This window comes from Polyodon spathula, chromosome 8 (assembly GCF_017654505.1).
Source record: "Polyodon spathula isolate WHYD16114869_AA chromosome 8, ASM1765450v1, whole genome shotgun sequence".
Classification (NCBI taxonomy): Eukaryota; Metazoa; Chordata; class Actinopteri; order Acipenseriformes; family Polyodontidae; genus Polyodon; species Polyodon spathula.
The window spans coordinates 35,502,883-35,529,438 of NC_054541.1; the positions used below are offsets into that span (position 1 = coordinate 35,502,883).

At 36.8% G+C, this 26,556-nt stretch overlaps 1 protein-coding gene across 4 annotated transcripts; it reads right to left on the reverse strand.

The window, feature by feature from the left end:
- Positions 1 to 4,118: 4,118 nt before the first annotated feature.
- On the reverse strand, positions 4,119 to 25,741 carry LOC121319863 (6-phosphofructo-2-kinase/fructose-2,6-bisphosphatase 3-like). 4 transcript variants are annotated; one of them, XM_041257764.1, is made up of 17 exons: positions 25,525 to 25,741; positions 14,129 to 14,254; positions 13,887 to 13,980; positions 13,722 to 13,788; positions 13,553 to 13,627; positions 13,148 to 13,204; positions 12,739 to 12,863; positions 12,328 to 12,535; positions 11,922 to 12,068; positions 11,586 to 11,690; positions 10,198 to 10,327; positions 10,017 to 10,079; positions 9,763 to 9,827; positions 9,183 to 9,356; positions 8,859 to 8,881; positions 7,767 to 7,817; positions 4,119 to 6,631 (listed from the first exon to the last, which is right to left on the reverse strand). In XM_041257764.1, exons 1-17 carry the CDS (start codon positions 25,538 to 25,540, stop codon positions 6,625 to 6,627), a joined length of 1,533 nt encoding a protein of 510 aa, XP_041113698.1. In that variant the 5' UTR covers positions 25,541 to 25,741; the 3' UTR covers positions 4,119 to 6,624. The 4 variants fall into 4 exon arrangements, with proteins under 4 accessions (XP_041113698.1, XP_041113695.1, XP_041113697.1 ...); XM_041257761.1 differs by lacking the exon at positions 25,525 to 25,741 and adding an exon at positions 19,011 to 19,401; XM_041257763.1 differs by lacking the exons at positions 7,767 to 7,817; positions 25,525 to 25,741 and adding an exon at positions 19,011 to 19,401.
- Positions 25,742 to 26,556: the final 815 nt, after the last annotated feature.

The window sequence follows — 26,556 nt, forward strand, 5'->3', positions numbered from 1 at the left end:
CAAACTAAAGCACAGATGAGTCTTCCTTGTCAGATGGCCAAAAAATGTAACCAGTCTAGTATTTTTAGACAGACATATAACTTAATTAGGGGGGGTATTGTCATTATATTCTCTTTATTTGATTTCATATGGGTCAGACAATATTGTTTTATTTCCCACAATATAAGCAGCTCATTGTTTCTCTGTAAAAAAAAAAAAAAAAAAAAAAAAAAAAAAAAAAAACCTGCCAGCCACAGAACAAAGAAACTCAATTTTGTAACTGTTTTTATTGCAAATTCAAAACTATGCATCTCAATTATTAAATAATGAAATCGAGTTGAGTCCCTTGTACACTGAGTTAACATAGTCATCAATTAACACTGTTAGGAGCCTGCAAGCAATCAGATCACAGACCTGGGTGTAGATGCTTCACGATATCAAAGGTTGTAATTCCCCAAGGAATTTATTGTTAAACTCACGCTTTTTGATTCTTTTAGTCATCAAACATTTCGTTTTTTTTTCTTTAGACTGTAGAATGTGTCTCATCTCATGTTTACAGGTTCTTTGAATGATCTCTAGTTCCTTTAAACCTGCAGTATATTACTATCTTGTTCAATTTTATAGTATATTGTGTCTGATGGTTGTGTTTTTAGCCACATTGTTGCATAGTTTACATTGCTTTATCAGAAACCAGTGTGTTGGATGATCAATTGGCACTCCTTTCAGACAGATGTTTCATTGACATTGTTAATAAACAGAAAAAGAAAGATACCACCTTTAATGTATTTTCTGTGGGGGTGGAGGAGTGATTCTGCTGTGGTTTAAAGAAAGGTTTTCTGAAAAAACAGTGTTTGAAATCATTTAAAAGAATTGGCAATGCATTCTTAGTTATGCTGTTAGAAATTAAAAGGTGCTTGTTCGAGAAAAACACATCAAAATAAAGAGAAGATACAATAACTGATTGTGTGTTACATACATTTTAAACCAGTGTATAAAAGGTAGGCATCGCAAGCAGAGTGTTTTTTTGCATCACTCACTTAGCAACACAATTTATTTTATTTACATCATTCTTTTTAATTAATAAATCTAAAGACCAGAATACACAAGGAAATCATTTCCAGTTATTACAAATAATCCGGGAAGTTTCCTTCTTTCCGGTAGATGTGGCTGTTATGTTTAAGGTGCGACTATATCACTAGGCAATTCCACTGTTATCATGTGGCTTGAAAAGATTTTCTGAAAATGTTTCACTGTGTATGCTTTGTGTGATAATACTGGTAGGCTAATCTGTCTATTCTGAATTTTAACTCTAAACTCTAAACTAATATCCAGGAGTAACTTAGGTTGGCATTTTCTAACCCTGCAAAAAGTCGGCCATATTCACAAAACTGGGAGTGTATTGTCAAAGACCACTTTTATTAACTAAGTGTGCAGTTCATGAGACCTTTTAAAACTTTTTAGAACAGGTTTATTTGCTTATTCTCATTTTTCAGAGCACTGTGTAAATTGAGACAATACTCATTTAAAACTTTACTTAAAACAGTCCTTAAAGTTCTGTGAATAGGGCCCATTAAGTCCCAAACACCAGCCAAATGTAGCAGACACAGGAAAAAGACTTTTGTCAGATAGCTTGAGGACAATACAATTCTACATTCCCTGCCGTTTAGAGGTAGCATATCTTGACACCAGCAATTGCTTGAAATTTAAATATCAATTCAAAGGAAATTGTTTGTTGTAAAAACCTTGATGTGGCTTCAATTTGACCTTATCTTACACAAAGGCCCAATTCTCTAAAATAATCCTTTAAGCTGGCAATTCAAAGCCAGGGAAAGCCCTCTTCAGATACTGGAGTAATTTTCTTTACCTGCCATTACCTTGTTAAAACTTTTGCTTATCTAAAATTTAAACTTCATCGAGTTTAAATGCAGTACTTAGGTTAACATACCTGTTCTTTTTTATGTGTCAATTCTCAGGCCTCCCTTGAGGGGAATCTTTTACCAAACTTAAGTAGATTATAGGGGCCATAATGCTGTATTGTATTTATAAACAAAAAGAACAATCATTAGATTAATATTATATAAATCATAAGGTGCACCATACTGCAAGACTAGTGACGTCTTATTCAGTGAGCTCTGACTGAACAGTAAAAGACTGGCGTTTATTAAGAAATGAAAGCACACCAAATGAAAAAAACCCACAAAAGTAGAAAACAAAAATAATGAAAGCGTATATGAGAGAAAAACTGGTTGCTTACACAGCAACACTGATGGGTAACTTGTAAAAACAAGTACAGTCAAACCTGCTCAATGTGTCATTCAAAAGGGACTGGGCAGAAATGGTGACAATAAGAAGTGGAGTTAACATTACCAGGAGTTCACTAATAACCTGCCAAACAAAGCATTCCTACCTATCAATAGATAATAGATAATAGCGCTAATAGAACTACTGTTTTTTTTTTTGTTTGTTTGTTTGTTTTTTAGTAACTGGATTAGGGTGGACACTAAATGAGATTTTAATTTTCACATTAAGAAAAAAACAGAAAAACAACCTGTTTAGCTCATTAAAATAGAACCCATGGCGTCCAATGTATTTAATCTTTAGGTAACCAGTCAGAGGCAGATAGGTAAGTGATCATGCTTCAAGTAATTAACATTAGCTGTATTGAAGAAACATTATAAAGATGGTGCTGTTTTAATTAGGTGATCTACTGTTTGTGATTAGTACCAGGTGAGGTTAAATTGAATAGAGGTTGATTTGCAATTTGATTGGTTTCCACACCCCATTTTGTAGTTGTGTGATCCCACTGAAGAGCATTAAAACTATTGTATTGCTTAAGTATTGTCTTTAGCGCAGTTTAATATAATAGACAGTTAGCCTATTTGTGCGCCAGCATGAAGTGGCAGCCAAACGAACAGCAACTCTACCAAAGAGTCGGGAGTCTAGCTGTGGGAGTCCAGCGAGCAGATGCTTTTGAAGAAAATCCAAACTTAGCGGCACTCTGGAAGACGCCAACTACTAGACAGGACTGTATCCTTCCCCCCACCGCTCCTGCTCCCACTACTACTGTACCTATCTGTCTCACCTGTCCTGCAATGACCATTTCTCACATACCTGTTATTCTGTCCTCTCTCTGCCGCTGCTCCCCTAACCTCATCCCTCTGCCTCCCCCACAACTCTTTCTGGTGTCCTCTGGAACTGTCACTCTTCTGCTAACAAAGTTGATTTCATCTCTGCTTTTGCATCCCACCCCTCTCTCTCTCTCAAATTTCCTTGCTCTCACTGAAACCTGGCAGTCTCCTGATAACACTAACTCCTGTCCTCTCAAATACCTTTCAATTTGACACTGTCCAACTAACCTCTCCTCAACTCCTGCTAAATGTATTGTACCGTCCTCCTGGACCTCTCACTCACTTTCTCGATGAACTCAACTATCTCCTCTCCTCCCTCCCCTCTCTGTCTACCCCAACTCTCCTGTTAGGTGATTTCAATATCCATCTCTCCAACCCCACCTTCTCTTCCAGATTCCTTCCTCTCCTTCACTGCTTCAACTTCTCTCTCTTTCTCCATTACCTCCTACCCACAAAGCCGGCCATCAACTGGACCTCACCTTCTCCAGGCCCTGCTGCCCCTCCACCCTCTCTGATCACTACTCCATCTTTCTCTCTCTCGCCTCTCTCCATATTCAACCTACCCCCAGTCACCTCTGCTCTCTCCCCCCGGCTCTCTCACCTCTACCCTATCGATTCCTTCTCCCAACTCTGTAGGCTCTGCTACCTCTACCCTCTTCTCCTTCCTCACCTTCTCCCTTGATAGAAGTGGCCCATACCATTCCAATCTTTGCCTTGTCCAAGGTTAAAATTGTCAATGGAATTTAGAATGTGTGTGAACTGCAGTGCACATATACTGTTTTTTGCAATTTTAGCATATTTGCTGTTTTAGTTCATTTTTGTTAAATATTTAGTTAAAAAATTTGAGCGAAGACTTAAAAAAAAAAAAAAAAAAAAAAAAAAAAAAACGACAACACATACAAAACAGTAAATTCAAGCAAGAATTTTACTGCAAGATCTAATTTGTTGGTCCTGCAACTGCAAATTATATACATTTCTGAAAGGCATATCCAGATTGACTTGACACAGCTATGTTTTTCTTGTTTTATTTCAGCTATAACTCAAACAATTATGTAGAGAACATACAGCAAGTAACATGCCAGCAAATCAGAAAACAAGTATTCCAAGCTGTACAGGATACAAAATAAATAAGAAAAAAGGAAAAGTTCAAGTACAAAGGAGCACATAAATGCCCAAATTGTATGAAGTTAAAATACTTGCTTTGACAGGCTGAGGTTTCTAAACGGCTATTAGATACAGAACACAGTAATCCAGTTTACTTTAAATAGAGATGACCAGAAGTGTCCCATGTGAATATATCCTTTTACTGCAAGCTATAACTTTACAACATGTTCTGTACAGCTATAACATAGATACATCTACTCTTCTGCAATTCAAACTAAAAATGTTTTTAAAAAATGCAAAAATAAATAAATAAGAATTACAATGACTGGTCCCAAAACAGAAACACTTTTTAAACTAGTCATTTAAAAAAAAAAAAAAAGCTATTTTTAAAATAGTCAAATAAAATATGCTGTCATTTAAATCAAACTTGACATGCAGCATTTCTCTTTTTAAAAAAAGGGACAACCTCCTTAAAAGGTAAATGTATTTGCAACTTTAACCGTATATACTTAAGTGTTTAGGCCAACTTAAACACATTAATATACAGATCTGCTCAGTTCTTCAATCAAAAGATAAAGGAAATACAATATTAAGAGAAGAGACAATTACATTACAACAGTAGGCTGCCAACTGCAACTGTTAAACAATTAGATACGGGCCGAAGTTCTGCTAGAAGCCCTTGATTGGTGCTACTTCATTTACAAAGCAATGTTTACTGTGCAAGACAGAGGCACTAGGCACTATGGTTAACCTCTCTGAAAAATAACCACTTGATGGCATACAGCATCTCTACAAGACAAGGTAATATTCAATACTGTAATCAAAGTTAGAAAAAGATCCTGGTTGTTTATCCAGATTTGTGCATGTTCAAAACAGACTAAATCATACACAGAGTGCAGTCACAATACAACAATAAAAATATTGCTTTTCAATTAAAAACATTTATTTTTCACCCCCTTTAAACCACATAGGCCCTATTGACAAAGTTTGGTGGCTTGCATTGAATAATTCTTCCCTAACAAATAACAAATTAAGGAACTCCTAATTAACAACAATACAATTAACAGGGAGAAGAAAACAAAGAACTAAAAACAGTAAAGATAAAAATGAACACAACTAATTCAAAATTGCACTTACCCATTAGAGCCACCCTTTACAATAAGCAGGTCATTTTTTAGTGACAGGTTGGTACCACCAAAAAAAAAAAAAAGTTTTTGGTAACAACTGAATATTGACATGTCATTGGAGTGTAAAACTATCGAAAGCCTGTCAAGAACCTCAAATGATACTGGGTCAGTCAAGTCAATTCCCAAACTGACACGTCACCTTTGGGATCCAGACAACTCTACATTCTATGCTGCAAAAGGTGACAGCTGTTTTTTGACACAGTGAATGTACTGTCTATGTAAAAAAGATTTGCACCGAGATTTGCTGGAACAATCTTATCTCACACAAAAAGGAATCTGGCATCCCATTCAGAATAGCGATTTACTGTTGGTAATGTTACAGAACTGGCAAGAAACTTTGGTGGAGTGCAGAGTATTTAAAAATGTACTGTAGTAGTTTTGACTAAAATTTCTCTTAATTGTAAAATTAAAAACACACTTATTAAAAAAGTATCGATAAAACAGAACAGCAGGAGTCAGACACATCAAGTACAGAACTACTTAGAATGGTAAAAGAAATCAGTACTGGAAAAATACTCTTGTATGTATTCATGAAGACTTCCGCTATAAGGTGTAATTTTAAAAATATCTGCATTAATTTTTAAAGTGCAATAGAATAGATTGGGTAGTCTAGGTTTGCTGTAAATGTGAGTCACCAGGCATATTCACAATGGTGACCCTTTTAAAATAATTGCTAAATAGCCAGCTTCTAACAGGCATTCAGAATACTAATTTGTGCTTACACTTTAAAAGGACTCATTTGCCTAGAGTAAAGTTAGCATTCTTCTATTTGTTAAGTTGTATATACTGGACACTTAGGATCTTGAGAAATAGCAGTCTTTGCACCACGACTACATCATTTTATGAACAGCTTACCACAAATATTTTAGCTTGGTTTACCCTGTATCATTCACTTACATTACATACACTATTTACAAATATCCAGCAAGATCTCTACAATGAGATTTTTTGTTTTACAAAAAGAAAAAAAAAAAAGGAATTTGTGTACTGTAAGCACTTACAAATTATTACAATGGCATGACATTTCATTTACTCAGATGTGAAAATGGTCAATGCATTTGGATATAATACACCCAGCCCAGTCCAGATGACCAAAAGACGCAACAAAGAGAAGTCCTGTGCACTCGTAGGGTTCAGCACTAAGCAATGTCCGAAACGAAGGTGGAATTACAAGCAGGGCGTTCAGTGGCAATCATGCGTTGCCTCAGGTAGGTCTGAAGGTCTTTTCATGTTCTGTGTAAGGTATAAAGAAATGAAAAGGGTTTACCACATAGTAAAGCTGTATCGCTATACTATGGTACAAAATTAATCAAGAACCAATGTGCTAAATGCAGAGCATGCAAATGAAGCAGATGATCTAATTAATGCAAATGCTCTATATTGTCACAGTACAAAAGGCAAAAGACTACAAAAGGCAAAGCAGACCAAGCATAGTGATCCTGTTAGTATCTCATTAGTTACAGTACAAAGCAGTACTTTCCGTGCAAACACAGAACCAACACCAGCATGTAAACATACAAAACTAGAAGTGTGACCAGTCAGGCACACCCATATCTAAAGCCAAGCAGGTTTTATTTGTGGGCTCTAAAGCAACTGCTTTAACAGATGGCTGGCTGGCTGACTGACTGACTGTTCATTGTTATTAGTCATTCTGATAAATTCACAGTATTCACACTCTTATTTGCCTCATTTATGATGACCAGGCATCTGTAACCTTTTGTGATGCAGATTTCCAAAGGGGTTTCTTTCTTCCCTTATAAAAATGACTCAAAGCTAAACCAAGACTTCTGATAAATCTACATGTCAGAAGTCTTGGTTTAGCTTTGAGTCATTTAAGACCAGTTCTTGTTCCTCTTATATAAACAACATACACAAACTTCCCTCAAAAGAGACGAAGTTTAGGCTTTTGTTGTCTCCTGTGTAAATGGCTATTCGGTTTTGTTTAATCCCATTCCTACACCTGCATGCAGTTAAGACAATGTTCCACTGAAAAGTATTTTGAAAGAAGGAATGGAGTACTTTCTTACAATTACAAATTAAAAAGGAAAACAAACAGTGTACTTGACTAATCTGAAATGAATAGAAACTTCACACATCTCCTCAAATTACAAAGCAGTGAAAGCCAACTCATTCCTCAAGACTAATTGTGTAGTCCCTAGCACTTTCCATTCTATACCTCCTGAACCCTTCAAAATAAATGCAATGTCAAACAGGCCTAAGACACATGGCTTCAGCTCCAATATGGCACACAAGTACTTAATTTTAGGGTCTACTGCAATCTCTACAAATGCAGGTACTGTTATGTCACAAGATTTCTGTCCATAGGATCGCTTAAGAACTAAAAAACAGTAGCCAACAAGCCTTTTACCTTTGAAATATTAGTAAGGAGAAAACTTTGAGATAAAGGAAAACTGTTCGCCTTAAAGCATGAAATAAAAAAGGAAGAAAAGGAAAATTAAACCAGAATTAGTGAGATATTAGCCATGTAAAACCTTACTTATGCAGCATTTAATGGGCTGCTAAATGTTAATTAACATTTGACTAACATTAGATTAGTAAAATTAAAATCCTGCACAACAGAAAACAGCAAGTTGCAAAATTAGTTACACTTAGGGGTAGTTTCACAGACCCCACAATTAGCACTAACTGTAGACTATCTTAGCCAACATAACATTATTTAGTGCAAGACTAGTGCCGATCATGGTCTGTGAAACAGACCATGTAAGCCGCAAGTACAGAATTAGTATATGGGGAATTTAAATGTTAAGCAAGGTGCAATAAACAACTTTCAGCAGACTAGCTACTGATGAAAGTGGTGCTGCATTTACAAATGGAGGCAGGCCCTTTAACTGCACATAAGATCTACACTCTTCAGCAACGTGGTTTCCTGTTTCAGTTAATCTGCTTCATTTTAAATTCAAGTTTAGATCTAAATTTTACAAAGCTCAAGTAATCTACCCTCCACAAGGTGGCTGTAGTATTTTCTTCCAGCAGCATGCACCATTTGTACAGATCTTGTAAGTGTGCAACCATGTTTGTCCTTAAATTTAAGAGCGAGTGAATTAGCTCATGAGCCTTTAAAAGACAAAAAGGGACTGTTCAACAGATCTGCAAGGAGAAGGATCTTAAGTTCTATTTGGCGGATAGCTGCTGTTCTTAAACATTTCTATATAATGAAATGTTTTTGCCGATGGCCAAAATTTGTTTCTAAACCAATACAAATGTGCAGATCAGAACAGTAAAGCTAACTCTTACAGATAGGTTTCAATACTGGTTTTGTCAGCAGCAGACAGTTCATTAATCAACACTCTACTAAACCCACAGGGGTTCAGGCCCTGTGCCAGCAGTGCACGTTACTTCAGTTGAACATTCGGTTGCACTCAAAAGCTAATGCTGAACTGACATTCTTTAGAGAATTAATAAGGTAGAAGGACAAGAAAGTAAAGAAAAAAGTACTTACAGACAAGCTGTGCCAAGCCAAGGCTGAGAAAGAAGAGAGTAACTTGGTAAAGGAACTGAACAAAAGATGTGGTAATCTGCTGACCACAAAATGAAAGTGCGTTTTGCAAGATGGATTAACGTGGCATTTCAAAACCATGAAATGTAAACGAACAGGGAAATTGTACATTGTACATGCAACTATGCAACACCAAAATATTAAGTAGACAGGACGATCAGTATGTGAAGTCTAAAGCAGAAAAGATGTGTGGGTATGGGGGGGGGGGGGGAAGCACTGTACAAATTGAAATATAAAAAAAAAAAAGGAATGAAAATGAGAACTAACTTGTCCTGGTAGAGAAGTGGGGATGTCAGAGGCGATGCACACAGGCAGAGCAGATGAAGTTGATGCCATATGATCATCTAGGCTGTTCATTCTTAGCTTTTTGGTAGGCTCAGGGCTTGCCAGCGGGGTAACACTATTGCGCCTCATTAAAGTGCTAGGTCCCTTCTTTATATCCTGCATAAAGCAAAAGAGACAGTGAGATAGAGAGAGAAAAAGTTAGTAGCATAGAAGTTATAGCAAGTACAGCCTACTTCTACTATATTTTATATATTTTATACTATAAAATATTGTTATTGGAATTGTTTCCTTTTAGGAAATGACTACAAAGACAGTAAAGGAGAAGTGGGGAGGGTGTAAGCAAAACTTGAGTATTCTGTCAATATTAAACACAGCTACTGCAGAAGCAGAAGGACTGGGAGCCGTGTGCAAGGATACAGGACCCCCACCCCCACAGAAAGGGGATCTCCTTGGGCTGGTACTGTTCAATAATTCACTATAACAACTCAGCCATCACAAGCCCTCCAAGTAAATCTACAATCTAACTCCCATGGCCAAGAATTAGCCGGCAAGAAATTGTTACCTCTGGTCTGTCCCTGTGGGTGTTTACTGCCTCGACATTCAAATATATGGATTCAACTTTGCAGCCTTCAGGAAACAAGAAAACAAAGTTGTTTGCAATTGTCAGCAATTTTTATTTTATATATATATCTCCCCCACACACTGGCATCTAAATGTCACCTATCAAACTAACTTATAAATATTAGTCTGAAAAGTTACAGTTTGCAGCTGGGTGTTAATGAATAGATGGTTGGTGGTGTATTGTAAAAGGCTTACCATATGCAACAGGAGTCAGTTTCAGTACTGTATGTAGAGGACACTTTAGGTAGGGCATCTCATCTGCAATATGGAACCTTGTGTTAAAATTGTACAAGAGAGAGAACTGTACAGATGAAAAAAAAAAAAAAAGGGGGCAAGGTATACAGTCACAGATTAGGAAGCCATGTAGACATTGTACCTGCGCTCTTGTCCAGGAAGTAAGCCAGGAGACACCTCATGACAGCCTGGTGACACACAACGACAACATTCTCCTGTCTCTCCAACTCCATGATGACCGGCTCCAGGCGCTGGACCAGGTCCTGATAGGACTGGAATCACAACACACAGACGACACAGGCACCTTTAGTGAGTGCATTGATCAGCTACACTAGGATAGGGAAGGTTTGCATTTTTGTTCTTCATTGTGCATACCAGTATGAATCAGCAATTTAATAGGCATATGTTCTTGTGTGCATTGCATGAACAGTATTACAGTAAATTCAGCAAGGAATATGCAGCAAGACTGGTCTAAATGTATTATCTGGTCGCAAGTTTTTTTTGTAGCAATTACTTGGCTATAAAAAAAAAATTCCAATTGCATAGTTTCAAACAAGAATATTTTCATGCGTTTACTTCCATTTGTTTTAGCCGATCCCAAATGAAGTGATCAAATCACACCCACAATACTGCTCTCTTATTGCCCCCACTAACTAGGTTTAGCTCTTGTGACCAATTCTTAAATCATTAGAAGCAAGAAAAAAGAAAACTTCAAATATTTAGCTTTATTTTAGTAAGAACTTAAAATACACAAAAAATACAAAGAGTTAGAGAAATTACTGAAACTGCTGAACTGGTAAATGAAATACAACCGTTTTCAATCTCAACAAGGAGAAGCAGGGGACCAATATACTCAAGGAATATTTTTTTCATATTGTGCAGCACCCTGAGACGCCTTGATGTGAAGGGTGCTATGTCAAAGTTATTATTAAAACACTCCCCTCATAAAATGCTTAAAGAATTTGCCTAAGAACACATGGAATAGGGCAAAGCAGTAGCCTACTCCTCATTTTTTGAAAGATATGTAGATATTTCAAAGTCTACTGGTTGGTTTCACATACCCAGATTAACACTGATCTTGGACTAGCTAATGTTACATTGGAGAAGGCAGACCACGATTAGTACCAATCAGGGTCGGTAAAACCAGCCCTACATGCTTAACAGTTCAGGGATATAGGATCTCGGAACAGAGGGACCTGAAGGAGTAGCAGACTTAAGAAAATGTACACAGCTCAACGTTAAAAGGCTACTCTAGCCTCCCTGGCTGTTTGAGTTACTACATTTATTCCTTGGCAATTCCTCTTGAAATCTCTCCCTTTCTGCCCATTACATTAAAATATCAAACAGAAACACTTCAGGGAACATTGCTCTGCCAATCTTGGAAAACAATATAATCCACTGTGTTTGAGGTATACTTTCATTTTCAAAACTGCAGCCATAAATATTCAGAAACTAAAATACAAGTCTCATGTTCAGCAACCACAAGCCTGCAGAACGCAGAGATGGAGTCAATTGCTGGTGATGGCATACCTCCCCAGTTGGATAGCGGTAATGGTATTTGTCCTGATCACGTAAAGCGAATTCCTCAGGGTACATCTCCTTGACTTCTTCATAATTCAATTCCTCGCACACTCCCTGCAGCAAACACATTGCGTGTGTTTAATGTGTGACATTAAATTGCAACCCACAGATAACAAACTAGTCATGGCTTTGAAACTTGGTAGGAATGGAAAAAGTACAAAGGGCCATTATCAATAGGCCAAAGTCTGCTGATGTATAAGGACAAACAGTTGGGAATTTAAATAGCTAAACACCCCATTATAAATATACAATACCGTTAGAACTATATACAATAAGAATACTTACAGCATCAATCTCGTTAAGTGCTTTCCATTGTTCATAAGGCATGTCCAGTGCCTCGGCAGTTTGGATGGTCCTCTTTAGCTGGCTTGTCCACACCTTGAGATTCTTCTGGTTCTGCTCCTCAAGGTATCCAGACAGAGCCCTCGCAAACTGTGGAAATGGAAGCCAGCAACAACACTGAGCCATCATGCAGTGAAGGCGTAACAGTATGCAAAAAGAAAGCAAGAGATTTCTAGTTTGTGACCATTTTCTCTTTCACCCCCACCCCCATTACAGCATTTTTTTTCAAAAAGCAGTGTTCTTTTCTACAGCAACCATTGAATTTATATGACAAGGTTTAAAATCAATAGTTTAATCCATTCACAAACAAAGAAGAAACGTTCTTCACTCTTTCTAGAAGGCAATGTACCTTCTTCCCCCTGGGAGAGAGCCCAGAGTCTCCCCCAAGCTTGCCCCGGAGGTTGTGCTCGCTTTCCCCATGACGACACAGATAGATGGTGCGAGGCTGGACATGCATGTTCATCAAGTAGTAAACAATTTTACTCTGGATATAATCCTGGATACGGTTCACCAAAAACCGGCGACCAACATCGATCACTTTAATGAAAGAAAGGTCCCTGGGGAGGCAAAGGGAACAGAACCCAAATCAGTAAAAATGGTAACTAACAAATAGCTGATCAATAAATAGAACCTGTCATACAATAAAATGGATTAATAAATAATGAAATATAAACAATAAAAAAAAGCTTCTTTAATCTAAAGTAGCAAGCTAAAGACATTAGTGGACTTCAGCTGTCAAATCATATGCGAATGTGCATACTTGTCATAGTGATCTGGCTCCAGAGGTTGGTATGAAGCCCTGTAACATTCTATTCTCTTGAGGAAATCGTCCATGGCGTCTGTTCTATTGCAGTCTTTGTAATCTGGACAAGACACCTTGACTTCCTGTATAGACATAAGAAACCTTGACCATCAAGGGGGAAGAAGTTCTCATCGCTGTGCCACTTTAACAACTGCTTTTAAACAATAAAACATTACCTTGGAGCTGCTTGGTGCTTCATTGTTGATATGGCTTTCAAATTATTTTTAATTTTTTTTAAGAAAACATGTCTAATGAAATTGATAAATAAAAGTATCTAAGCAAGTATTAAAACTGGTACAATTTTACACATCATTCACTTTGTATGCAACATATATGCCAAGTGCTGAAATACTTGTTTGAGACTTACCATAATATTTGTCTCAACAACACTTGGATCTTCACAGACAGACTCAACAAAAAACACCTAAGAAAGGGGAAGAAAAGTTTGCGTCGTCTCAGATCCACATCAGCCAGCATATTAAACATGTATGCCTTAAAACATCGTGAATATTAAAAGATCTTGAAGTCTGCAACAGAACTACCACCAGTGCTTGGACTTTGCTTAAATCTATTTGCTTCTTTAAAACATTATTCATATCAAGTTTGTGTGTCAATTTAACTGAGTTTTCCAACAAGGCGCATTAATATAAATGATCAGGAGTGTGTTGTACTAATGCGAGTATTAAGCTGTAGTATGTTATATCTCTGAGGCTTAAAAATAAAAAGTTACATCCATCTTGAGTTGTTCGTAGAAAACAAAATGTGTCCTGACCTTGAATCCATTCTCTTTGCCAAAGTTAAGGATCATGTCTCTCCTCTCCCTTGTTGTGTTGGTAGCATCAAAGACCTAAAAACAGCAAGAACAAGGGGGAAAAAAAGCAACTTTCAGGCAACCTTTTCTGACAACTTCTGGAAGTAGGCTTAATGCAAAACTGACTTACTGCAAGCTGGCCACCTTCCTCAGATAGGTAGGATTTGACATCTCTCAAAGCAGCTAAGGCACATTGCCTGCAAAATACAAAGAGACAGTATAATGAAATACATAGTATAAAATGAAGCGACATCTTTAAATTGGGGGGGGGGGGGTGGAGGGGTGTCTCACTTACTTTCTTATTTTCATTGCATCTTGATTATCTGGTCTGAAGAAGTCATACGAATTATAGTTGACTGCTTCTCTACGATATTCCCCGACATTGAACACTAGTGTAAAAAAATAAAAAATATATAAGTAAATCATCTATTAGTTTAAAGCAGGTGTTACTTGGACTTAACCTTGTTCCATAGAAGAGAGGCGGACAAGATAAATAGGTTACGAATACAAAATCTTTAAATTTAAAACATTACAAACCTTTAGTAGGGACTCCAGTCCAGTTGAGGTAGCGTGTCAATTTCTTTGCAATGTAGGTCTTCCCACGAGCAGGCAGTCCGACCATGACTATCACAGTGGGCGAGTTTGTCAGGTGGGGACCACCAGCTGTTTTGGAGCACATAATATTCATTAGTATTAATTACGTAACACTTACTTCATGCTGTCTAATTAAATGTTGGTTGACATTATGGTTGTTAAAGGTTGTCATTAGCGTTGTTGTGTCTGATTTTGTCCTTTCAGTGTGCTGCTGCAGAGATGGAATTTCCCATCATTTTACAGTCATATTTCAGTATTATTTTGCAAGATTTGCATTGTACAAAGCCACATGGACATTTATTATCAAGGAATATAATGTCGCAATTTTTCCCAAACAGTGGATTTAGATGTACCCTTTTCAGCAACGTTCCACTTCTACACACGCCTCTTTTTTTTTTTTTTTTTTTTTTACTCAATCAGCCTCCATATTTTGGATGTACAGAATCTCTCCTTCGTACACATTTACGGTTAACCAACGTGCAGTCCTTGCCACACAAGGCAGCGTCTCACTCACGCAAGATTTTTTTGACAGGCAAAAAAAGGAAGCAGGAAGTGAGTTTTAGGAAGCACTTGCATACAGAGGAAGAGAAAAAAAAAAAGACGACATTATCCACACTTTGACTGAGCCCAAACTATAATATACAAACTACACCCGACCCAAACCCAACATTTAACGTCAGGTCCAAGCTGGGCTTGAGTCGGATAGCAAGGCCCTACATCATAACCACAATAAAATGCACATAGCCCCAGCAACCCTGTGCAAATGACACTACAATACTGGCACTTAAATAGAAGCCACTTAATCTATGCTGGCTTGAGAACCATATTAATGCTGGATCATAGGCATTCCTTAGAAGATTTAATTCCTTGAACAGATGACGTTACAGTATTTTGTGTTTGTTTTCTTTAAGAAAATCCAGTTTGATTCAAATGACAAAGGGTTTTGTAGAACTAACTGAAGATGTCTCTGTACAGTATAATGACATAGGGGTGAACCAATCTAATCGTGTCTCAGAAATAAAGGAAAAAAGCAAGTCGGTACAAAGGCTGATCTCTTTACCTGGCAAGTGCCAGTAACCCACATTAACATCAAGGTACAAACTGTAATAAGAGAGATAGGTAATCCCAATATAAATCCCAAATCCTGACAGTATGCGAGGCACGAGGAGTACGTGCCGAGTGTCACTTTATATTAGTATGACTAAAGGCTTGGCTGTTGTCTCAGAATGCCATCTTTCTGAAAGGCAATGAATAAAATGTAATGATTTATACTGTCAACATCCAACTGTAAAAGAGAACACCTCGGGGATATTTATAACAGTCATGTCTGCTATAAAAGCCTGTTAATAAAAATGCTTTTCCCTTAAACTCATTCTTGAGTTTAAAAGGCTACAACTGACAGCATGTTATAGTACTCCTAATATCCCAAACCAGAGCAAATATGTTATCCTGATAAATCTACTTGATCTCACCTATATGAAGTAAATCACAATTAAGTACGAATAAGTACAGCAAGTACAAATTTCAGTGGGCATATAAAAAAAAAATTGCTTACATGACCGAGTCGGGCACCTGCAATTTTTCAATGCCCTAAAACAAAACCAAGTGATTACTTTATTACAGATTTAAACTTCCATATTTACTCCCACAACACTTCCATCCAGCATCTTGTGTGTTCTAGTATTGCGTCCCAGTGCACCCGATGCCGGAGTGTTTTGAGCTGCTATTGGTTAAGCTATCATGCTGTCGGAGTAATAACGTATTGTATTTGCAATGCATTACCGAAACTGGTGAGAAATAACAAAAAGCGTTTAAATCAGAGACTCAAATTGAGCATTCTTTATAGTTTATTTTAAAATAATGTTATTTTGTGTCATTGACTACACCATTGTTAAACTATGTTGGCCGGTTCCCCCTCCCCCCTTTGTCGTTGTTCTTTGTTTAAATTAATGTTCAGCTTTCACATTTTGTTGTGTACTACTCATTTAAATCAAAAGTAAGTAGTGTAAGAAGTTGCTTGTATCGTTCATGACGTTTTTAAAAATCAAGTAAGCTTATTTGTGTATTAAAAAAACAACAGAGTTGCAGCCAGCGTCATCCTACTTAAAGGCACTCAAGCTGAAATTGTAAAATAATTTAAAATAGGCTACAAACGTGGCAGCGGACTGTCTTGTCAGCGCTCACTCAAGAACTTGATACAACTGTGTTGAATTTAAAAAGAAAGCATTTTATAAGATTTATAACTAGAGGTAACGGGAATATGACTCTGCGCGCTCATAGGTTCCGGGGCTGAGCCCCGACAAGCCCCTGCAACAAAGAGGATGCAGCTGTGGAACACTGGATGTTTGAGACTGTTGGCACGAGACACACAGCAGGACATGCAGTCATGTATCGGTGTGGAATCACCAGCAGCAGAAATGTGTTTTTCCAATTTCACATTTGGGCGTGTAAAATTTAGAGCCACATACCACACCGGGCACATTAAGATTTTGGAAATTTTCTACCCCCGAATCAGATATTAATATGACCCATTTTTCTTCGTGTCGTTCTGTTATCTATTGTACAGACAGTGGAATGTTGTCAATATTAATTGAAGGTGACCCGAGTCAATAGACAGTTCACATGAGATTAATGTTATACAAATCATTGTCCTGCACCCCAAATTCTAACTTTGATTATATATACACACACACAAAACACTGAAATAAAATCACACACATATTCTGTCTGATTTGAAAATAGCTTGTTATGTAACAATATCTATTTTACATGACTGGCAAATGCACTGTAAACAGCAAAACCAACTAAAACTGAGAGCAGGCACACACACACACACTAAACCTGAAGCACCACCAGCTACTGGAACCAGTAACCCTTACATCTCGATGCAAGACTCGTTCACTTGTGAGGTGCTTTTTAAACATTCCTCAATAAATTAGAAAACCTAAAACTGATATGGAGGGTTAGGAACCTGGTCATGCACAATGGTTTTGAACAAGGCAGGCAGTTCGGAGGCATCTGCATCGCATTGCCCAGCTAACACCCCTCCAGTTTGGGTATAGAGTACAGTATGTTTGCATTTGAGTAATTCAAAGGCTACAGAAATTCTAATACACAACCCCCATTGACAGTACATACAGTGGAGAAACTGCTATGCTGACCAATACAATCTGCACTTTGCAGGAAATCATAATTTAGCAGGAAACCAAATAATTTCCACCTCTGTTCTACAGTTCCGTCCCCAGTCCCCCATCCCCTGCAAGCCGAGATTCTCAATGGTTACTATAGCAATATTTATTACATCACATTCACTGTGCAGTATTCTACCTAATTTCCATTCAGGGCATGGGCGTGTGACTAAGCACTGGCTGACTACTGCAGACCCTTTTTTTAAAAACGTACTGCTTGCTGTGTTTCACACGTCATTTACTGTGTAAATTAAGTGTGAAACGTTTCTAATCAAGCTTCTTGTTTTGAAACTGTAAAATTTCTCACTATACCAGCAGCACCCCGTTTATCACCTGTGTGGGTTTTTTTCCTTCATTTATTATGCATTATCCCATGGCTAAAAGGTTACCATATATATACACACACACACACACATATATATACTATTTCAAATTCCTTAGTCGGTTTAGTTTTACGTAGTATGTATGTCATGTTAATCAAATTGTAACACGTCACAATATAGCTAAAGCGACCTAATAGGTCTGCCAGTTACTTTGGACACACCCGACTAAACAATGTGTCCACGTGATCTAATAACTACCTTGGAAATTACCAAGAACCCGACATTGACAATTTAATTGGGATCTTCCATATATATATATATATATATATATATATATATATATATATATATATATATATATATATATATATTTTTTTTTTTTTTTAACTATCTTAGATTACAGTACCACACACTGTCTCCTGCCTACCAATATTTGATTTAAATCGTATTTATGTTTGTTTATTCTTCCAAATTGTATTTATTTAGGAAAGCACAGAATATAATCTGACCATGGTACTACAGCTAATGTCCTGGTCTTCAAGAAACTATGTTCCTTTTTAAAATGCCCAGCTGTCCGGCAATAGCGCAGCATCTCAACACTGCTGTGCAATGACGGGGTTCCGTATATCGTCATACTGGAATTCCTTGACCAGCCGACAGTAGGTGGGTGGGCTGTTCATGAGTCACACCAACACTGCGGCCAGCAAAATAAAAATAAAAAATCGGGACTCAAATCCCGCTTCTGACAAATATTATAAAGAAAATAAATTCTACAAAAACAACCCCCCCAACTATTTTACCTGCTGTCATTTGTCTTCTGAATATTATTTAATAATACAAAAAAAGACTCCGTTATTGATAGGCTAGCAATGGACAATGCGAAGCAGCCTACGCGTGTTTTGGCTACACCTTCCCAGCAACAGATTCGTTTACACCACTTTCTGTTATGTCGTTCATACTAATTTACAACAAAATAAACGTAGTGTTAATCAAATGACTGTAAAATGTATGGACGTCGCTGGTTCAGAAGCGTTACATGTTTATTCCTACCGAACACAAATGTCGTAATTTTAACTCAATGTCAACATTACAATCGCGTCCTATGCAGCAACCCCCCACTGATGCTCATAAATCAGTTGCTGTACTACTTGGAATGCCCTGGAATCCCGGCTCAGTTTAGGTGAATGACGCTAGTAAAACGCAGAGTGAATCTACATATTCCCGCACTAGGCAATCCATATAATAAAACCGATAACCGCACATGTTAAAACACTCTCACACAGCAGCAGTTTAAATAAAAACTACAATACTTACAACTGCGAGGTATGGCGGGTTTATCATCCTTTGAAGGAATCCAGATTTTTTTTATTCGATTTTGTGTAAGCTCCCTGGGCATCGCGGTTTAAAAAAAAGAAAACAAAAATAATAATAAAAAAAAAACCGATAAAAGTTCCAGTAATTGGGGGACTTGGGCTATCGGTTAGAGAAAACTCGTTTCGACAAAGCAGTGTAAAAGAAAAAGTTACTAATCACAACGCAGATGTAACATTTTTGCAACGATGTAGTTCTCCAATGCCAAAAACAAATGTATTATAAGTTTACACGGAGTTTTAAAATAATCTTCCAGAAAACTTCGATATTTAGATTTGTTAATTGATGAATAAATTGTCAGTCCCTGAACTATACCGGCAATTCAATCTCCAAAGTGTGCTCTTGATCCTGTATTTAAACAGACAAGCCGGCAAAGTAACGTGACTCGGGTGACGCAACTCCAAGGCGTGGTATTGTAACCCAACCCCCCCTTTCCTCCCCCTTTCCTGCCCCTCTCCTCACTTTGACAAGTGCTGCTGCTTACTGCCGCCTTGTGGGACAAAGCTGTGGGTTTTTATTCATTTTTTGTTTGTTTATAAGCCCCTCATTATCCAAGAAAATGATTTACACCGCAACTACAAATCCATTAATATCAATTATATATATATATATATATATATATATATATATATATATATATATATATATATATATATAATAGATGGGCTTCAGTGAGTTACAGGAATATAATTTCATCAGGTGTTTCTGTGACGTCATATATTACGAGCCCAAAGGTCGAGTAATTTATAAAGTCACAGAAACCCTTGATGAAATTATATTCTTGTAACTCACCGAAGAGGCCCACCTGTTATTTTTTATGTAATACGTGGATACCCTTGTGATGCTAACATTAAAGACGGGATTCAGCATCACAGTTAGGTTTTTTTTATATATATATATATTGTTTTTCAGTGCTGTACAGACGTTCTATGTCGTTATCCGTTTAGTTTATCTGAAATACGAATGTACCAGCTTTACATTTTTCGCATTTTGTTGATCATTAGTGAACATTTCGGTACTGTGGATGTTGTCGAGTGATTGAAAACGAGACATTTTGTGTTTGAATTGAAAGTGATAGTCTCGAGGAGTCGAATGGGTGGGTCAAAGTTAATTTTCCTGTAGAGCAGGGGTCTCGGATCCTGGTCCTGGAGGGCCTTGTTTTTGTTCCAACTGTACCCTAAATTACTTAATTGCACCAATTAAGTGCCTATTAGAAGCTTATTTGGACCAATTAAGTAATTTAGGGTGCAATTGGAACAAAAACCAGGAGGGACACCGGCCCTCCAAGACCAGGATTAGAGACCCCTGAGGAATGACCACTTTTTGATGTCACTTTTTGATGTATTATCCCATTTTTTTTAATGGCTCGGGATGCAAATACAGCCTTCATACATACATACATACATACAACTAACAAATAGAACTTCCCTTTTTTCCGCAGCTATTTTTTCAGTAGAGGTGCATGCAGAATGTCCGATTCTCTTTCCTCCATGCAGACAGACATGAAGTTTGAAGAGACTCTAGTATGCACAGATAATGATATTGGTGTCAGTGCCCAGTTCACTGTCGCCTGCAGGCACGTACTCCACGTATTTTGCAGAAACTGTGGCTTGGCCTGAAACCTGAGTAAATCTGAAGAGGGGAAGGGAGGCTAGACTTCTTATAGCAATTCACTGCCAACACCTTTCTGATTCAGCAAATGTTAATGTTCTTTACAACTGCAAATACTTTGCCATTCACCGTCCTTTTTGTAAACTTTCATTTTTATTTTCAGTTACTGTACAGTATGTATATGCTCCATTCATATAAACAATGTTAAATGGAGTTTAAGGTAAAATCAAGCTCTTTTTTTATTTATTTTTTATTTACAGGATGCTACCATTGTGTCCATGTGTCTTACCAAATTTCCACCTGAATGCTTAATCACCCAAAACATACCAATAAATAATCTACTAATTATATTTCAAACATTAGATAGTGGTTGCACATTTAATCCATAGCGTTTACTCAACACACAGGGAAATTTCTCTAATGAATGATACTAGATGAAACAACAAAAACAGTGTGTTTACCACATCACATAACACAATAAAGCACACAGTGGCTCATTTTGATTCTGCAAAAAAACAAAACAAAATGTCCTGTTTACTACAAGTCAGTGCCAGTAGTACAGTATGTATTAGTTGATGCAGTGAAAGATAAGCTCAACAGTGGCTATTTCCGGCCCTGAAACTAAAGGAAGTACTGTACCCAGTTTCAAAACAGTGGCATGCTTTTCTTTGAAGCCCTGTACCATAACAAGGTACACATGGCTGATCTACACTATCTCATAACCAAAATAGGAGGAAGTCAGGCCTCTTGCATTAGGGTGTGCATCTGTGTAGCTTGTGTTGTGTTAGCACTGTCAGGCATTGGGCACGTACTCACGTGGCTTTAGTCATCCACACAAAGTTATTCAAACAGCCTCAACACAAACACACATTCAAAGATCAAAATAAAAAGCTTTGCATTAAATTAAGCAAAAGGATCGATCCTTTATTTGCATATACTGTTAAATACTGTATAAAGTACACATACTTTCCTTTCTTCAGTTTTCTCTCAATTCTCGTACTTATAATTGGGTAGTAAAGAGAGACTCAGATTGGGATGGGTATATTTAAACAGGACAGGTACCCAGGCCTACCCACGGTTTAAATAACCAAATTCAAATAATAAAGCTCAGTCCAGACTATCTATGTAAGGCCATGTGTTTTTGTTTGTTTTTTACTTCGATATTCTGAGATTTTTTTATGCTCACTTCAGCCCAATTGTAAGTATGATGAAAACTTGAAAAAATGAAGTACTGGGGCAGTATTCGACACAGACACATTTTTTCAAAGAGTTTTTAAACAGTCTTTAATAAACCCCTTTTTTTTTATAGGAGTGATAGTTTGGTAAAACAAATACAAATAAATAAATAAATAACAGACAGACAGACACCACCTCTACATCAGAATCGCAATACTTAACATGCAGCTATCATATATCAAAACAATGTTGTTGGCTGCATACTGCACACAAAAACATAATTAGTCATACATAGTGTACTTCTCCATGGTTATATAATAACATGAAGACATGTTCTAGCATCTTTGTTCACCATAAATATTTTTTTAGTTTTCTTTGGTCAGCCAGCTATGTTAAACAAAAAAACAAAAACAAGAACAGCTGAAGTATTTCTTTAAAAAAAAAAAAAGAAAATCATATTTCATGTGAGTCATAACTCAGAAAAGTGCTTCTACTATTACCAAAATATTGCTGGTGGAAGTGTCTTGTCTTAGATTAATAATAATGTTAAAGACAACAAACTCTAAGGTTTTATATCATATTATATTACAAGTGGAATCTCTCTGTCATTCACTTTCATTGGAATTCTAACTCCTGTGGTTTAGATTGGATAAACAGGTTTCATTCACAGCCAGCAAACAAGTGATATCAAATTCAGACCCAGAGTGGAAATGGCCGACCAAAACCAGATTTTTTTTACTTGGTTCAGTTTTAAAACATTTCATTAGTCCAAGATTAGTGTTAATCAAAGTCTACGAAACCAGAAAATATTGCCTTTCCTGCAAACTTGGTTAAGTTAAAACTGATAATACACAAGAGGTGCATATACTTTGCTAAATTTGCAGAAAATGCAATATTCATCCAGTTTCACAGACCTTGATTAACACTGATCTTGGACTGATGTGTTTTTAGGTAGGGTAGGTAGTCCAAGACCAATGTTAATCGGGATCTGTGAAATCTGCTGATTTTTATACAAAATGCTAAATAATCAGCAAGAGACAACTTCGGTTTAGATAGAAGCAGTTGGTGTTTTTATCCTTAAAATAACTTTGCATTTGCACGAACAGAATTCAGTTTGGACCCATCGTGTTTCATGAGATACATTAAAACAATACTGACGACATCAATGGCAGTTTTCTACACCACTAAAATCTGTTCATGCCGAACAAATATTTCGAAATCACTATTTCTATTTCTATTAACATGGTAAATATTTTTTTTTACAGTTAGAAAAAGTTGAGTTACATCAACAAGAAGTATCAGCGAGTATAATCACTGAAGCAGAGGCTACTACTGCATGTTAACTGAGATTGAAAAAAATATTTCTGTTTGCAACTGTTCTGTTCTAAACATGTTGAGACAGCCAAGCCATTTTACTGCCATCTATCATGGAGGAATTTGCTTGGCAGCCTCTCAGGGCCTCTTCAGACGCATACCAGATGATCTACTGAGACACAGCAAAATAGTGGGCATTCAGTCTTCACATGCAGGCAGCATGGCATAATATTTACTAGCACTGCCTGCTGCATGGACATTTCCAGGAATACCATTTCATCAAGAAATCCAGCGACAGCAAAGATTAGCAGAATTGCAACTAATTATATACAGCATGTGGACATGTTGTAGTCAGGCGTTCTCTCTCACTTGTTTTTTTATTTTTATATTTGCATTCTTTTTCAATATGTAAAGACTTCTGAATAATTTGTACAATTTTGAGACATATTTTAACTTAATATATAAAAAGGGGCAGCATGTTTTAAGTACAGTGGCCAAACCAACATTGTAAGTGCCAATTAGCAAAAACAAAACTTCTCCTGGGGGAATAATGCAATGCAATGTGTAACAAACATTTATATATGAAGTCACTTTCTCAAATTACGTCTGAGCGGGTTTGACACATTGGCAGCATCAACTTTGTAAAAAAATTGACACGTGTTTGTTTTCCTTCTCTGACAGCCACAATTAAACACAACATTTTGTGTACCGAGTATGAAGCCAAAAATAAAAAGTTCCACTCTGAAGCTCCTTTCACACTGGCACTCCTACCCGGGTCACATTCCTGCGTTGTGTGAAACCACGTACCTGGGTTGTACCTGGGTTGACCTGGGTCCCAGTGACCCACCTCAGGATGTGGGTCGACACACTTTGACCCGGGTTGAGCGAAACAAAATAGATATTAACAGTTATGAAACATAGCCTTCCCTCACACTGACTTTACCAAATGACAAAACAGAATCGCCACAAAGGAAATGCAATGTAATTGTACTTAGGGGCAATAGGAGCACAATGGTAGCAGGTTTATTTAAAAATCACAATTTTTGATGAAAAGACGAAAAGACGAATTACAGGTACGTTATTTAAACAGTTGTAGCAACACGTGGAGGACGTGTACCGCTATATTTATCAGAACCACACTACTTACTTACTTACTTACTTACTGTGGCCAGAAATTACAGGCAATTAGATCATCAAGTTGTTGTTTTAGTTTAAAACTGTTGACAGGAAAGGATGACGACTCCTCCAGAACCCATCTACTTCCACCCAGCTATTAGAAAATGACAGCTTATGAACGACTCACCCCCAGTCATCTAAATCCCAGAAGGAGAATCCTCTATTCAGCTTGCTTCATAAATTTTCCCTAGCATTTTGGCTTAACAACTATGGCCTATTCTCACAGGGATGTGACATAGTCTGTACCAGTCTAACTGCTCATGCAATGTCTAAGGATGCAGGTTAGGTGTTATAAAGGAAGCTCTAAGCTGCTTGTACAAACATGCCTCTTGTCAGAATACCACGATCTTCATGTAGAGAAGTGTTCATATTGTACTCTGAAAGTAGCTGTTTTTGTTGGGGAAATATTTAGTGTCTCATGTTCAATGTTGTTCATAATGAGTGTGGTATACACTGTTATTCACTGTTAATTAAATAGCGCTGTGGTGATGGGAGGGATGGGGATATGTTTAGTTTACTTTTTTAACAAAAAATAAATATTGGTTTATCAGTCGGTGGGCTTGCCCTAGTTTTCACTATAAATTAGCTGCAGTGTGTGTTAATGTGTGCTAATGTTTCAAAACCATACACAAAGTGTATACGAGCTTAAAAACATTGCTGTTAGTACTCATTTTTACGTCAAAATTTAATTTAGTTTGTTTCATCAGACGATCGGCCACACTGATGTATTCTTTGATTTCACAGTAAGTTTTAATAAAATTAAGAAATTAATATAATTCAAAACTAAAAAAACAAGTTAATTAGAAATACATTACATCCACTGAAAGACCAGTAAGCTGATACAAACACCAAACTATTATATATTATTATAATACAGCAGGCCGATTCTCATCTGACTGGAAGTTAAATATTAACGTTTTTCTCTCTCTCTCTCTCCATATATATATATATATATATATATATATATATATATATATATATATATATATATATATATAACAAAAAAAAAGATACAGCATCAGAAAACCAACCATTACACAGTATATAATCAAAAACATTTTAGAAATTACAAATGGATAATAATGTACTGTATAACTTGACCCGCCTTCTGCTGCTGTTTCATGAATTCGTGTTATTTCAACTCCCGCAACCTAAACAAAACAAAAAAAAGTTAACTTACCATTCCTTCTAAACATCTTGCGGTCGTTCCTTAGTAAATTATGTTACCGAATTTCAAAGTACTAATATCAGTAGTTGCAGTATTATACGCTATATAAATGAAAGGGCGTTGTTTGTCTTTAAACTCGGTTCACTTGGTAAGTTGGTTAATGCTGAATTTCGTCTCTGACGACAGAAGCTTTTGCACAAGGAAGTCATATCAGTTGTAACTGTTTAAAGAGTTAGAGTGGCTGAAAGTGGAACTAAAATCTAAGCGTCACGTAACGACTTTTGATGTGCGAATTTGTGAAACGTAAAATAGGCCTAACTATTGTAGCCTACTATTAATTAGTCAAAAGATATTGACATCCAAGTGTCATTTTAGTCATGAGGTTTTTACTTCTCTTAAATGTCTTGTTTGTGTTCTGTTATGCATTTGTATGACTACCAACCACTTACCAAACACACACACACACACACACACACACACACACACCCACACACACACATACATATATATATATATATATATATATATATATATATATATATATATATATATATATAATTTAAAAGGGAATTCCCGTGCAATCACACAAATTCTTAATTCACGGGTGTAAAAAAAAAAAAAAAAAAAAAAAAAAAAACACTTGGAAGTTAATAGTGCGTTACAGAAGTAAGTTGTCTATTTGTCCTACTGTGTCATATACCTGTACCCAATTTAAGATATCTCAACTTTATTAAACGTTAAATATTGTTTTCTTTTGAAGTGGGAAGGCAAATTAGGGAAACCGTCCATGGCCTTGATAGAACCAATTTTTATATTGTTTCATGAACCTGTATGTTCAACTAAAAAGGTGTTTTACACCAGGAGTGCCCTTTTCAGCTATGTTATTTACTCTTGTATTCACAATCTACCGTTTAAAATACATCCTTATCAGTACATAACTGTTCCGGTTTGGTGCATAAATATAATCTGAACATATTCTTCTATCTGTTTAAGTACTGTATATCAGATGCATTGGTTATCAGGCCTTCTCTCGCTGGTTGTTGA

What these genes read in the sequence shown, in the direction of transcription:
- LOC121319863 (XM_041257761.1), bottom strand. Translation starts at nt 19,092, where the DNA reads ATGCCCAGGGAGCTTACACAAAATCGAATAAAAAAAATCTGGATTCCT. An exon ending in ACCCGCCATACCTCGCAGTT is followed by an intron (nt 14,255 to 19,010) that starts GTAAGTATTGTA and finishes GCTCCAAAACAG; the next exon opens with CTGGTGGTCCCCACCTGACA. An exon ending in CTTCCTGGACAAGAGCGCAG is followed by an intron (nt 10,080 to 10,197) that starts GTACAATGTCTA and finishes TCCATATTGCAG; the next exon opens with ATGAGATGCCCTACCTAAAG.